Raw genomic sequence first — 15,801 nt, 5'->3', positions numbered from 1 at the left:
ACTCCATTTTCCCCCTACCGCGAAATCAATTTCTGCATTTACAGTAATTTGTGTGGTGTCACATCTTCCTGCCCTCCCCTGGCTAGCATCACTCTCGTCTTCTTCTGACAGATTACGATAAATCTAGAAAATCAATCGTTTCAAAATATCAATCTTTGTCACAGTCGGTAAGAGAGGTACTCAGGATGGAAGACGGCCCGGGTGTATGTGTGTGTGTGTGGGGGGGGGTATATTGTGTTGACCCGCACCCTCCCCCACCCCCAATGCCGTCAGACTTTGTGCAAATACGTGTGTTGACACGTGCGGGATGGGGTGTGGTCATTTGACGGGATCACAAAAACAGTTGTACACTATCATTATCAATCCTTTCTTCTTAGACCCGGTTTATAAAGGAGCGTTTTAGCTATCGTTTCTATCGCCATAAAGCATTTAGACGAGCTAGATTTGACAGTTCTTAAGTGGTATCTTTGAGGTGATTTGCATGTAGGTTACGTGTAAAACGTGCGATCCGAGGTAAACATTTCGGACACGACATTTCTGACAGACACAAATGATAACACCTATGATAAGTCGTAATTTGCCTATTATCTATCCTTGTCTTTTGATGTGGGGCGATCGGCGCAAAAGCCTTGTAATTATGCCTTCTCTTCAAGCGTGGTCAAACATGTTTTGTCGTCCTGATCTCATCTTAGCGGGCAACCAGCCAACATTGCAGCTCGTGGTATAACTTGGGTAGAACGAAAGGCCATGTTGATTCGACTGTATGGTGAACATCCACGTGCGCATCAATGTTTGTCAGTTCCCCCTAAAACTACAACCATTCTGTAAATCGAAAAGAAGCGCTGCTAAATGAGCAAACATATGCCGTAGTTTGCAAAAAAATATTGGAAAACGGGTACTAACAATGTTGTAGAGTGCCAAAGTCAATTCCAAAGTCAAATAAGAAGACGTGAAGAAACAAAAATGAAAAAGTTATTGTTCAACCTTCCTGGCCACGTCGATACTCACCATATCCATAAATGATGACGACACTACTACATTGTTAAGATTAAAATTTTTATTTGAATTTCATCCAATTTTCCCTCTCAATTAAGACACCAAGACAAGTAGCATTCATTATGTGTAAGGTCGTATTTAATGTCATCGTAAATACATATTATACTAGAATCGCGTAAAATATCATCCTATGCCATTTCAAGCGTATTTAATACAACGCTGTGTATCAAGTATCAAAAATCAAGTAATGCTAATATTTTCAGAGTAGGCTTATTTAGTGCAACATCTCGTCGGTATAAAACTAAGCTATCCTTTATAGGGATTTCAGCCAAATTATCAGTATGAATACATATTTAAAAGCAACTCTAGCAAATGAAAATATTACTCTTTTTGAAACAGTAACATTCACTTCAACACAGTGTATATGGTCGAGCAATTCTACGTTTTTCAATGTAGCCCTACTAAATGCAACATTTGGTATATGATAAAGCCATCCTTTAATGTTATAACTATGTTTACTAATAGCTAAATCGTTATTGTAGTAATAATATACAGATTCGCCAGCCAGCATAACAATCGCATAATAATTGTATAAATCTAGCAAAGGATATAACCTTGATTGGTTTAGAAGTTATAGGCTAATGCTGTAGATATCATAGCAAGAGTCTGATATATATGCATTTCATTTGTGTATATACAACCGGTAGTATTCCGTTAGGTTACTACTTTTACTTTAATGATAAAGACGGATTATTAAACTTTGGAATGTATAGAGGAGCTTAAAGTCATAAAAATCAGTGTCCTTAAAAAAATACATGAATGTCATGTCAGAGAAATGACATCCAAATTGCAAACATACACATAAACACAACATGGAGGATGAAATAAAGAGCAATACAGTATTGTTAAAGTAGCACTAGTAGCCATACAATAAAACTGTATGTTGACTTGTACGTATAAGCTATCTCTATATATAATGCATATAGCGAGGAAACTATTACAGTAATCCATGCCTTAGCAATGGCGTTACCTGTACGCTATTCAGTTTTTGACAGTTTTGCAAAGCTCAGCTATATAACGTTACAGTACAAGCAGTTGTGACAAGGATGTCTAGACATCCAGATTATCGACGCTACCAGCACGGGAGCTGGGGGCTGACTTCCTCGGTAGTTGCGGTGTGCCCTTCGGCAGCCCAGGGTTGTACATCGTGTCTGCATCCTACAAAATAACACAAGCATCTTTCAAAATCATGCTAAGAAATCTAAACATGTCAATTGTGCCTCTTTGGGTAGTTTTTTTTTATAATAGAAGCTGCTTTTGGCTTTGAAATAAAACTAGGGGGCCCAAACCTACACTGCTTCTTTCTTACATCACAAGCTGTCCGTCACCAAAAAATCAAGACCATGTCACGTGCAGGTTAAAGGAAACAAAAAAGGTTCTGCTGCAGTACCAACGTCACCAGTGGGCCAAAATCAACATTGACCTTTGTCGTAAGTTATGCAAAAATCCGAAAACATAAACACACACACACACACACACACACACACACGCACACACACACACACACACACACACACACACACACACACACACACACATACACACACACACACAGACAGGGACACCCACCTAAAAAGAATGTGCATTTTTCCTGGAGATATTCAAGTAAAGAATATTATTTGGCATATGAAGACTAGTAAGTTTAAGTAGTAAATGTACAAGTAGAAGTACAAGTTGTACTTGTAGTACAAGTAATAGTAGTACAAGTAGAAGTAGTAGTTAACTCCTTGCTTACCTTAAGGCGCAGATCCCCTCGGATTGGCTCCTGAACGTAGTATCTGTGGTACACAAAAGATGGTCATTTCATTAGTATTGCGTCTCAGACAAACAAGAGTAAGTAATGCCAAGTTAAATTTCATCAGAATGATCAGATGTGCTTAAAATTGGTTTGGTGAATGTAACGATGTACTTCTTGGGTGCGGTCCTGTGTCGTCTTTTAGCTCCCCACAGTATCAGGGCGCACATGAACACCAGGAGGAGGGCTCCGAGAGATGCCAGCAGCGCCACGAGCCCAACTGTACCCAGACCTGGAATGACGAGCGGACGATACTGATGTTAGCCAGAAAATGAAAGATATTCTCTTTTCTTCTTTTTGCAATAAGCTGTCCTGAATATAACTCTTTGCCGTCTTTAGAATTTACCCGCTATTTGATAAACCCTAATCATTTCTTCAAATAAGTTTCTCAATAGCTATAACTATAGTGCATGTTGGGCATTTCGTTGCAATTTCCAGAAGGTGAGAGTTGTACTAAGAAGTGATACAGACGTTAAAGCTTGTGCTTTGTAAATGTACCTGTTGGCGACTTGGTTTCATCCGAACCGGAAGGACTAGCTGACCCGGAACCGTTTCCATCTGGGGGAGAGCCATCAGCTGCATGAGAAGAAACGAGTTTGAAATGTGAGTTATAAGCAGTCAAATGGGCATTTTCACATAATAAACTCGGGCCGGGACAAGAATAGAGAAGATGACTATGAACATCAGTAGTGTTAGGAGAGGTAGGAAGCTATCGGTGTACCTGTACAGCTGATTCCATCTCCGTTGAAGCCATCTCTACAAGTGCACTGGAAGGAGCCGACATTGTTGTTGCAGTCGGCGTTGGAATCGCACGAGGAGGACGTGGCGCATTCATCTACGTCCCGACAGGTCAAACCGTCACCTTGGTAACCAGTGGCGCATCTGCAGGTGAAAGATCCAGCGGTGTTGGTGCAGTGTGCGTTGGCGCCGCAAGGTGGGACGATGCATTCGTTGATGTCAGTGCAGGTCCTGCCATCACCCCTGTAGCCTTCACGGCACGAACACTGGAATGAGCCGATCGTGTTGGTGCAGGCGGCGTTAACGTCGCAAGGAGTGGACGTAGCGGCGCATTCGTTTACGTCACTGCAAGTGATGCCGTCGCCTTGGTAACCGTCGTTGCATCTGCAGGTAAAAGATCCTTCTGTGTTGCTGCAGTGCGCGTTGGTGTCGCAAGGGCTGGACGTGGCGCATTCGCTTATGTCACTGCAAGTGATGCCGTCGCCTTGGTAACCGTCGTTGCATCTACAGGTGAAGGATCCAGGCGTGTTGCTGCAATGTGCGTTGGCGCCGCAAGGTGACGTTGAGGCAGCACACTCGTTGATGTCCGTGCAGGTTCGTCCGTTGCCATGGTAACCTTCGCGGCACGAACACTGGAAGGAGCCGATCGTGTTGGTGCAGGCGGCATTAGCGTCGCAAGGAGTAGACGTTTCGGCACATTCGTTTACGTCACTGCAAGTAGTGCCATCGCCTTGGTAACCGTCGTTGCATCTGCAGATGAAAGATCCAGGGGTGTTACTGCAATGTGCGTTGGCACCGCAGGGGGTCGTTGAAGCAGCGCACTCGTTAATGTCCGTGCAGGTTCGTCCGTTGCCCTGGTAACCATCACGGCATGTGCAGACGTACGAGCCGACTGTGTTCCTGCAGTCACCATTCTGGTCGCAAGGAGACGTGGTTGAGCATTCGTTGATGTCTGTACACTGGAAGCCGTTGCCTTGGTAACCAGGTTGGCACTCGCAAGTAAAAGACCCGTATGTGTTAGTGCAGACTGCATGAGAGCCGCAAGGTGGCGTCGAAGCCGAGCACTCGTTTACGTCGCTGCAGCTGTGACCGTTTCCTTCGTACCCGTCTCGGCATCGACATGTGAAGGACCCGCCGCTGTGCAGACACTCAGCATTTGCGTCACATGGAGTGTTTGCCAAAGTGCATCCATCTGTACTAGGGATACATGTGAAACCGTCGCCTTGGTAACCTGGTCTGCATCTGCAAATGTAGGAGCCGTCTGTGTTGGTGCAGTCAGCCTTGGCATCGCAAGGAGGCGTTTCTGCGCTGCACTCGTTCACATCAGAGCACGTCCATCCGTCGCCTTGGTAACCGGGTCTGCAGGTGCAGGTGTAGGAGCCGTCTGTGTTGATGCAGGTCGCCTTGGAATCGCATTGAGCCGTTCCTGTGCTGCACTCATTCACATCGGAGCAGGTGAAGCCGTTGCCATCGTAACCAGGTCTGCAAGTGCAGGTGAATGAGCCGTCGGTGTTGGTGCAGTCAGCGTTGGCATCGCAAGGAGGCGTTACGGCGCTGCACTCGTTCACATCGGAGCATGTTCTTCCGTCGCCTTGGTAACCGGATCTGCATCTGCAGGTATAGGAGCCGTCTGTGTTGGTGCAGTCAGCATTGGCGTCGCAAGGAGTCGTTCCTGTACTGCACTCATTAACGTCGGAGCAGGTGAGGCCGTTGCCTTGGTAACCGGGCCTGCATCTGCACGTGAATGAGCCTTCGGTGTTGGTGCAGTCAGCATTGGCATCGCAAGGGGGCGTTCCGGCACTGCACTCGTTCACATCTGAGCACGTTCTTCCGTCGCCTTGGTAACCGGGTCTGCAAGTGCAGGTGTAGGAGCCTTCGGTGTTGGTGCAGACAGCATGGGCATCGCAAGGAGTCGTTTTAACGCTGCACTCATTCATATCGGAGCAGGTGAAGCCGTTACCGTGGTAACCGGGTCTGCACCTGCAGGTGAACGAACCATCTGTGTTGGTGCAGTCAGCATTGGCATCGCAAGGCGGCGTTTCTCTGCTACACTCATTTACATCGGAGCAGGTGAGGCCGTTGCCAAGGTAACCATCGTTGCAGCTGCAGGTGAACGAACCATCTGTGTTGGTGCAGGTCGCCTTGGCATCGCAAGGAGGCGTTGCTGCACTGCACTCATCCACATCGGAGCAGGTGAAGCCGTCTCCTTGGTAACCGGAGTTGCATTGGCAAGTGAATCCATCCGAAGTGTCGGTGCATAACGCGTTGGCATCACATGGCGAAGTTTTGGTACATTCATTCACAGCTGTAAGTGGAAAAAAAGAGACGACTCCATCTTTACTGTCTGTAAATTAGATTATGATCTATGGATCGTATGGAGGTCTATAAACAAATAATACACTGGTACACGTTTAAGAATTATCTCAGAAAGTGTACTAACCTGGTATGACATTGCTTGGTGCTGTGGTCGGTGGTTGCTCAGATGCCAGTATTGCTGAAAAAGATCAGAACCAATTTAGTCGAGTCTAGAAAAATCCGCATTGTTGCAAGGTAGAATAATCAACGCATTTTCAAGGTTAACTTCAGGAGCACCAGGAATTTCAGGAACACGACGCGCGCACTCACCTTGTTTTTCACAAAGGTATCTGAGTCCAGTCGCGCAGTCCAGGTGCACCCATGCGTGGTTCTTGGTCCGCACTATGGCGACGCAGTCGGCCTCTTTAGTGTTGGGTATAGACGCGTCCCACGGTTGAAAGCTGCCGAGAGGAGCCCCGTATTCCCACACAAACGTGCCCTCGTGTGCAACGTCAGTCAGTCCGATCCAGTAGATCAGCAGCAGGTCTTCCTTTACAAGATACTCGTATTTTTCTTGCGTGATGTCTTGGACCAGTCTGCCTCCGTCGTTCGCACAGTCAGCCCTGGCGTTCTCGTAGCTTGTCCTGCACCCCTGGCAGTCGATCCTCTTGAAGCAGTACTTGTCAAAGTGTCCGTCGCTGTAGTTTTCCGGACAAACGGGCCCCGGAGGTTTCTGGCCTCCGTCGGACGTCTGGTCACTGCCTGCAGAACCGGCAGATGTCACTTGGGGCGTTGTCTGACCGTTGACTTTTGAGTTGGAAGGGGTTGGCGTGGTAACTGCAGGAGGCGTTGCTTTGGTTACCGGTTGAAGGACACCGTCACCGCCAGAAACAGGCAGATCTGGAATGGCATCTGTAAAAAGATATTGCATCATCTTCATTTGTCTTGGATCTTATGAGTTTCCGATCGTTCTAGATTGAACATTTGGTTATTTAGACGTGTGTAGATATTGTTTTATAATTTGTTCCTAAAGGCATATTGACTTCCCAATTGAATTTGAGAAGATCGCTTATGGTGTGTATGGCCGTATGCCTACACCTACCTATCTCACAAAGATACCGAAGTTTGAAGTTGCAGTCCGTGTGCACCCATCTGAACTGGGTTTCCCTGCCCATAGCTACGCAGTCACGGTCGTCTGTGTTTTCCACGGACGAATCCCACGGTGTCAGCGACCCCAAGGGCGATCCATCGTTCCATACGAACGAACCTGGAAAGCAGAATTTTCGTTAATGTCTCTTGAATTCATTTGGAAAAAGTCATGTCAGAAAACCACCCACAAAAAAAAACGACCTGATACACACATTCACACACACACACACACACACACACACACACACACACACACACACACACACACACACACACACACACACACACACACACACACACACACACGCGCGCGCGCGCGCGCGCGCGCACACACACACACAAAGGCAAGCACAAATCTACAATAACCATCTGAAAATGGAGCTACAATAGTACTTGTCTGCCGGATACAATTTCTAATACATGTGCACATCTTACCTTCAGTCTCAATATCGTCCAGTCCGATCCAGAAAGCCCTGTGTGAGTCTTTCCGTATCAGAAAGTTGTATTTCTCTTCGGTCTGGACGGTGACGATTTGGCCGCCTTTCAGCACACACACGTCCCTGGCCTGTTGGTAGGAAGTCTTGCAGGTCTGGCAGTCGATTCTCATGAAGCACTTTCCTTCGTACTCACCGTCCTTATAGCCTGCTGGGCAAGCAGCTACCACAAGAACAAAACGAAGTGTTAATATATACTTAGGAAAAGGGATCGTTCCGTGGATAGTCTCATCAGGTTGGTTACTCTTTTGATAACAAAACAAGTGTTTTATTCACGCCGACGTTTCGGTGAATGTCTGTCACCTTCCTCAGGGATAATTCTGTCTGGTTTATTTTGCACTGCAGCTATAGGTGTCGCTACTTACAGATGTGAAGTGATAATCTATGTAAAGCACGCTATGGAGCCACTGTAATGGCCACCAGGAGTGACATTTAGCTGTAATACATATTATATATTTCCACCTAGTCACTTCATATACATCAAAACATACTATATTAATGTCTTCTATCTGTTATGCAAGACCGAAATGCCGTCACGTCTCTTTGCTACACTCCAAAATGTGTGTTTTTTCTGCAGTGTTTTGTCAATCCTAATTCATAAAGTAAGATTGACATACTTCATCACTTTTAGGTTATGACGCTAGTCTTGTTACGACATAAAAAGATATGACGTGACTATCGTGTACACTGAGTCAACTCAAGCTAGAAATATGAACGTAACGAGACGGTCAGATATGTCAGACTTCATCTGCTGACGTACGTACGAAATACAGACACACCGCTGACAGATAGACACGCCCAATGCTTAATTAATTCAATCATTGGGGGTGAAGGAACTCTTGTATAGTCGGAGATGGCGCCGATGTCACAAGGGCGTAACGACTGGACTGATGTGTAAAGGCAAATTAGGCGTGTTCTATTCGTGTTTTCCCTCTGACTGAGTCTTGAATTGAAAACATGTCTGAATGGGACACATGTACCGCTGTGGTGTGACATTTCATCCTGACCTTCTCGAAAACTGCTCGTCCCAACCGAGTTATTTACGCTCGTGATAGTACAACGCTAGGGCGAAAACCCGATAAGATATAATAAGAATGATTAAAATCATATTTAATTGCTCGTCCCACCCAAGCAACTGACGCTCGCGATAGTACAACACTATGGCGTAAACACGATAAGATATAATAAGAATGATTAAAATCGTATTTAATTGCTCGTCCCACCCAAGCAATTGACGCTCGTGATAGTACAACACTAGAGCAAAAACCCGATAAGATATAATGAGAATAATTGAAATTATATTTATAGCTAATCGGGCGCGTTCTATTCATTTTTTTCCCATTTCTACTGATTTGTGAAAAAGAATTGTACCAATGTTGTTCTATTCTTACTTTCTTGATAATTGCTCGTCCAAAGTTCACTTAAGTAACCGAGGCTCGTGATAGTGCAACTTCAAACTACACCTAAGATAGGCAAGTAGATGACGTTCGTGATAGTACAACATTAGGGCGTATACCACATAAGATATGATGAGAATGATAAGCATTATGATAAGGGCGATATTGCGTGTGGTCTACTCGTATGTAACGTTAACTTTTGACTGAGTTTTGGGGACATACCTGTATGGTGTAGCACATGTACACTTTGCGTATTGTACATGTGTGGTCGAAACTGTATGAATAAGTCGGTAACAACATAATGCACGGTTCTCACAACGACTATCATTTGTAGCACTAAAATGTCGTTAAAAGCATGACTAGATCATGAATCATTTTACAAGGGTTTTCTAATTGATTTTTCAATCAAGCTAGCAGCTTATATTGATAGATGAATGGTATATATGATTTTGTCACGTATAAGATGTGATCGTTTTTTGGTAGTTTTTGAGGGCGAGTATGTAGAAAGTGACCCACCCATGTTGATATTTGTGTGATATCATATTCTGACCTTCTTCTGAATGGCTATTCCTAATTACACCCGAGTAACAAACGCTCGTGATAGTGCAACATTAGGGCACGTATGTGTGATAAGTCATAATCGAAATAATTAGCATTAAACTAAGGGCAAATTGGGTGTGTTCTATTCATATATACATTTTTGACAGAATTTTCATACATACCTGTATAGTAGGGCACATGTAAAATGAGCACACTGCGTGGTCAAAGCTGTATGAATAAGCCGGTAACAACATAATGCTCGGTGTTTCTCGCAATGACTATAATTTCTAACACTGGAAGGTCGTTAACGGCACATTAACCTACACTAGTTCATTAAACTTTTTGCGAGGATTTTCTCATTAAGTTTATAATCAAGCAGCAGCAATCGATGAATAATACAGGTAGTATTGACACGTTCTCACAAGATGTGATCGTTTTTAGGTAGATTTTGTACTTGTCCTAGTGACTAACTGACAGTGGTAGTAGAGATGTTGAAAACGACCCGCCCATGTTGACATTTGTCTGATAGTTTATCCTGACCTTCTTTAGAATTGCCCGTCCAAGCTACACCAAGACACTGACGCTCGTGATAGTACAACAGTAGGGCGTATACGTACATGACAAGATATAATGTGGATAATTAGCGTGTTTGTTCTTCGAGGATGCCCTGGGACCTTTCTGCGCAACAGCAAACCGTCCGCCACATTCCCACGGTACATCAAATATCAACTCATTTGATCGAGCAAATAACAAGGATTAACGACAGGTAAAAAAAAAACTACGGTCAGAGAAGATATCTTTTCAATAAACTGGAATGCTGCTAAGTTTGCAGATACCAGAAACTGCCCTAAAGTAACAAAATTATACCAAAAATACGTTATTCTGTTTTCAACTAGATAAACGTAATTCGAAAGAACAAGCCTTTTCGTCATAATGTAAAGAATCCTGTAGACATCTTGATACATTTTGTATATCTATTTCTACCCGGGCCCCAGTTCCTGGTCACCCATCCTCTATGGTCAAGACTGACCAATTCTACGTGCTCTCTTCCAGTCCAGTGGTTGCAAAAATCTCTGAAATTACCCCTATTTAGTATGGACCAACGCCTGTCCGAAAAATGGTGTAATGTCTTCTTGACGCCAAGACCTACGCCTTATAAAAGCAATCGCGTGAAAAAAGCTACTCCGTCCCCAGACCACCCAAACGCTCGTCTGACAACAACATCCTGAATCTTGAGCGCTAGCACAGGTAAAGTGCGATTTCTTCCCGGCAATTGAAGCACGTTAAGTGTGTTTGAAAATCTTGAAATGTCTGTAAACGTATGACACTGCGTTCTACAGAGCTACGCAACAAGTGGCGAACATTGGACTTTTCTCTCAGAGTCTGAAACAATTTCCTAAACTTATCAAGAAGAGATGACAGGTACTTACCCATTGCTGACTTTGCTGCGAGGAGCATTGCGAGGAATATTGTTGAGAACTGCATCTCGAAAAAATAACAAGCAAACAAACAAATAAATAGATATCAAAATAACTTATTGTAAAAAATATGACTCTTTCTTAGTCTTGTCTCTTCTGTTTCTCTACCTTGTTGTGACTAAAAATGGACCACAGCAGTTTATATAGTCCGGTCGGAGTGAATCATTAAGCATGAAGGTCGCGTCATGAACGGTCCCTGCACGTGGTCTCTGACGTCAAGAGAAGAAATCAGACATTTGAGCCCGTGCCAAATGTCACACCGTACTTGTTTGTTTGAACTTCTGAAATACCATACCCGTTGAGAGGTTGCTTACAATCAGGATTTGCTTATATAGCACGAGGACGGCAAGGAATGTAACAGAATGAACCGTTTGCTACGTTGAATAATCAGCAGATTCAAAAGAAAGATCGGCGTTTTCCTACTGTTGTGGTTGGCTGTAGGCGTAAACAGCTGGATGATTAAATTTGACCTCTCTGCCTGAGGGTTTTGGATACGTCATTGTTAACCAGTCAGTCCTCGTAGTAGATTTGTACATTCCTGAGGTATTGTCCCTCCACAGAAGTTACGTGTCCTTCTGGGAGATTGACGTTGTTTTCATGTAATTAACTCCAATGATGAACACCCTTAGCTTAGACACAGCACGAAAGATGTTAATCTAAATCGTCATGGCGTCATGTTTGAAAGTAATGTATAGGGTTTGACGCTTGTTTTCCCTAACTGTAATCTGAGTGTTGTTGTGCACTTATTATTAGGCACACGTCTTGTGATTGATAAGCTTAAATCATCTGACGCACAACTCAAAATATATACCTCAAACATCACTTATAATCTTGTGATATTTCATAGTTGCTCCTGATGTGTTACACCTTTAATATACCAGTGACATAACAATAAGTCATTATGTCATCATAGGAACTTACAGTATACCTTCACGTCAGGACAATGTCACAGTAGTATAGAATTCATTAGACTAAGTGTTAATGGGCTGTAGCGCAACATTCGAAATATGTGTGTGTGTGGGGGGGGGGGTATCTAAAAGATTGCTTCTGGTAGATATAAAGGTCTGTAACAGACAAAGAAAATAATAAGTAGTATCTCTCCCAATAACCTCGTTGGGAGGTGCTGTTGAAAAGATTATAGGAATTCCTTCATATCTGAATGATAACGACTGGAAGTTATCGGATAGTGTAAATAAGCGTGTTTCCTCAGTACGTCCAGCAAACCCCACCATTGTTACCCCTCCCCACAGACTCATCCCGCACGTATGTTTGTCTGTACTTCAAACAAAACTGATCTACCTGTGAGGAGACAATTTTCTGCATTGATCTTGAAATGCTAGAGTCCAGAACCCACATTAACGATCATTATTACCCAGTGTTATAGTTTGACAGCGTTTTGATTAGTTTGGCTTCTTAATCTTAGATCACCTTATTGAATACAAAAATTGTTCTAGTTCATCGACTGAAAAACAAATAGAAGACCGGAAGTAGACCATTGTAAGGTGTGGATGCACGTTAAAAGTCGCGTAAAAATTCCTGTGCTGACTCTATCCAGTTTGAACAACCGGCATGCGTCATAGCCTCTCTTAACCTCTTGTTGTGGTCATCCGGTGAGCTAGCTAAACTCTCCTGTCGAACTGATCACTCATCATAAGGTGATAAGGTGGGTCACAAAATTGAAAGCCTTTATTCAATTAACTGGAGCGCTACCAGGGGTTTGGCTTTAATTAAACTGTAACGACCTGACCTGACTAGCTCAATGTTACACGGCAAGAACTCGAGCTAATTATACCGGGGATTGAGTGATTCAGGGGCCGAGTTTCAGTAGCCTGGTAAAAAAGTATAAATGCTCAAATGTATGTTGACCTGCCTATGCATGCAACGGGACTTTTACAGCTACAGCTTTAACTACAACAACAGAAAGTTGCAAATATATGTGTTATATAAGATCAAGAAGGTTTGACAAGAATTAAAATATTCAAAGCCACCGACAGGTGTAGTTTACTTTGACGCGTGGAAAGGTCATGACATTTGGCACTTTTCCGGACATGGCGCCAACGGAAAACCCAATTGTAATTCAATTTAATGAGGAGCACAAAACAGTCAATTTTCCACATTTAAGTGCAACATGATATATTACGATATATCATATGTTATATTCCGCAGCCTTTGTACGTTTAAATTGAGCATCATGACACCAGAATCAAATCTTTCAGTGTTTACGTGCAAAACGCCTCACTGATTTTCAATGTCGCTGGATAATGGGAAGGTGGTCAGCATTTTGCTAAATGAAATCTGCATTATGTCATCACCTGCATGGCAGGGTACAAAGGGGGGCAATCATTGACTTATGTAGTATGAGTAGACGGTCATCATTGGATTTATGGATTTATGCTAAGTATTGTACCAAGGCCAATCAGATTATATGAGCCCATCATTGGATCCACTGCTGATTCTCGGATTCCTTGACACGCAATGATGTCTGCAAGAGGGACTTGAAGGCTCTAGATATTGATACGGAGCACTGGGAGGACCTTGCAAGTGACCGTTCCAGGTGGAGATGCACACTGTCCAGACAGCTCAAATCAGGAGAAGCCAGACTGATGCACTGTGCAGAAGAAAGCGGATCCGCAGAAAAGAGCTTTGCAACAGAGCTGAGACAGCTTACAGATGTAATTTTTGTGGCAGAGACTGCCATTCTCGTATAGGGCTGTTAGCCATAGTCGACGCTGTAGGGCTGCTGTGAATTAGGATTTTACCATGGTCAATACTGACCGACGGAGGCCATGTATATATATATATGACACGCATAAGTTAATTGTGGCCAAGGACATTTGATCATGTGAACATATGCTAACACGTTCGATCAGATGATGCAAAGAATTAAGATACAAAGAAAAAATATATATCTTTATTTTTGTCAGAAATAGTGGATTTAAACTGTATGATTATAATTCGATACGCACAAACTTTAACCCCTCTACCGTATTTACTGATTCAACATTACGTCGACGTATCACTATAATGCGTAGTAGATACTACACGTCATTTTAGAATTAAACATTGCATTAAGCCTTACGTTATATATAATACTGCGATATATTCTGAAATCTACTTAATCAACATTTAGCAATCTAACTATGTAATATAAGCGATGCATGTGTGGAAATATTAAAACTGTAAAATTAAAAAAAAACTGTTAAATGCAACGATGCCTTTGATAACATGTGTAATAGATGTTTTAAAAGATAAATATGTAAAAAAAGACTGTTTATCAGTGAGAATGTATTAATGTAGTTATTTTAGTTTTGCAATGATCATTGATGATGATAATGATGGCGCGAAACTCTCGGGTGGGTGTCGTATAGATGCAGATCCAGTTGATGAAACGTCGGAGATGGAATCATAGAGATCGGTGGAGAGTGACTGACTGTTCGTTGGAGGGTAGGAGGGCGGAGCCGGTTTGTATATCCTCGGGAAGGGGTGGGCTTGGGTCTTGAGCGGTGGACCGTGCCTCATCGGTAAATAGCGTCGGATTGGCCGCAGGTAATAAGGCTTCGGTCTGTAGAAGTAACTGAAGGGAAAACAACAACATTTGTTCATCACTTACAAGATATGTTGTTGTTGTTCACCTTGTAATGCTTACTGGTACATAGGTCAGCAAGTTGCCTTGTTGTTTCAGTAGCAGGGTATATTTTCTCAGGGAGGGATTGCTAGCCCTTCTAATTCCCCCGTTTACGTGCACGAGGCACCTTCTCGAACAAGGAAGCCCCATTCTACGTCCCTTACGAAAGACGGGTGCAGCCTAGCCGAGATGCGCGTCCCAGGATTTGATCCGGGGTCTCCCAGTTATCCAACTTATTGGATCAAGGAGCTCAACTCTGAAGGTGCTACCAGTTGAGCTACAGGGGCATCCGTACTTCCAAGATGTAAGAGCAAACTAAATAGTACTATAGATCTATAGTTGTAGTCTAAATGTCAATTATCAGAAGTTAAGTGATAACTAAGGTAGAAACGCATTAACACTGTAAAAGGGGAAAGAATATACACATTATATTACTAACTTACTAGTATTTGGGCGCACATATAGGACAAGGGCAAAGACAGCACAGCAAGGCGACGAGTAGGGCAGCTAGCAACGCTGCCCCCACGATTATCCCCGCTAAGATACCGGGTTGAACTGAAACAGAGACCGCGTGAAAATTATTCACAAGTAAAAATCATTGTTCATATAATATTTGTACTATATATATAATTGTGTGTGCTCTGTAAATGGATATTTGAAATTGAATGTACAATGTCTGGCTCTGCCAGCACCTGCAATAAATAGGTATGAAATGAACTGATTATCAAAGAAATAAAGATAGTTCGGAAAGTGCACCCTTCTATCGAATATACATCACTCCATATACTACTACCGTCCTTAGTACAAAATCTAAGAGTTTTTACCTTTTTGGCATGCTATTGTCATCATAAGTTGAGCAATTTTGCTTAAAAAGTAATGATTTCTTTTATCTTAAACTCACGGACGTTCCCTGGTGTTGTTTGGCAGAGTCCATCTCTACCGCCAACGTAGCATCTGCATTAAAAAAGGGAACGCAAAGTTTCATCTAATGACTATGGTGCAATTCCTACAATAGACCTCATTCCAGATATTGTCGCCATTTTGATTGTATCAACGCGAGAGCACATTCTTGACGTGAACGTGCGTGAGTTTGCACCAAAGCGAGGCTGCCGGTGTGTCGGAGTTTGGAGACGTGACTCCAAACAACAGCAGCTGCTGTAGCCTAGAGGGATATGTTATCTTCCACGGTGAGTTGTGCTACTCCAGTGTAAAATTTTGCCAGAAATACTGCTGT

General features: G+C 43.2%; 1 protein-coding gene across 1 annotated transcript in view; it reads right to left on the bottom strand.

The window, feature by feature from the left end:
* Positions 1-1,958: 1,958 nt before the first annotated feature.
* The window catches only part of LOC136447211 (mucin-19-like), a 77,758-nt gene continuing 63,915 nt past the window's right edge, over positions 1,959-15,801 (bottom strand). The window contains exons 49-60 of the mRNA XM_066445927.1: positions 15,469-15,521; positions 15,011-15,122; positions 14,242-14,516; positions 7,469-7,690; positions 6,987-7,151; positions 6,215-6,796; positions 6,030-6,083; positions 3,573-5,894; positions 3,350-3,427; positions 2,966-3,083; positions 2,792-2,834; positions 1,959-2,214 (exon numbers count right to left, since the gene is read on the bottom strand). Of these exons, the coding sequence (XP_066302024.1) occupies positions 2,107-2,214; positions 2,792-2,834; positions 2,966-3,083; positions 3,350-3,427; positions 3,573-5,894; positions 6,030-6,083; positions 6,215-6,796; positions 6,987-7,151; positions 7,469-7,690; positions 14,242-14,516; positions 15,011-15,122; positions 15,469-15,521 (4,132 nt within the window). The 3' untranslated portion in view covers positions 1,959-2,106. The remainder of the gene's footprint in view (positions 2,215-2,791; positions 2,835-2,965; positions 3,084-3,349; positions 3,428-3,572; positions 5,895-6,029; positions 6,084-6,214; positions 6,797-6,986; positions 7,152-7,468; positions 7,691-14,241; positions 14,517-15,010; positions 15,123-15,468; positions 15,522-15,801) is intronic.

This window comes from Branchiostoma lanceolatum, chromosome 13 (assembly GCF_035083965.1).
Source record: "Branchiostoma lanceolatum isolate klBraLanc5 chromosome 13, klBraLanc5.hap2, whole genome shotgun sequence".
NCBI lineage: Eukaryota > Metazoa > Chordata > Leptocardii > Amphioxiformes > Branchiostomatidae > Branchiostoma > Branchiostoma lanceolatum.
Note: the sequence above shows the minus strand (reverse complement) of the source record. Positions and strands in the feature narration are given on the sequence as shown.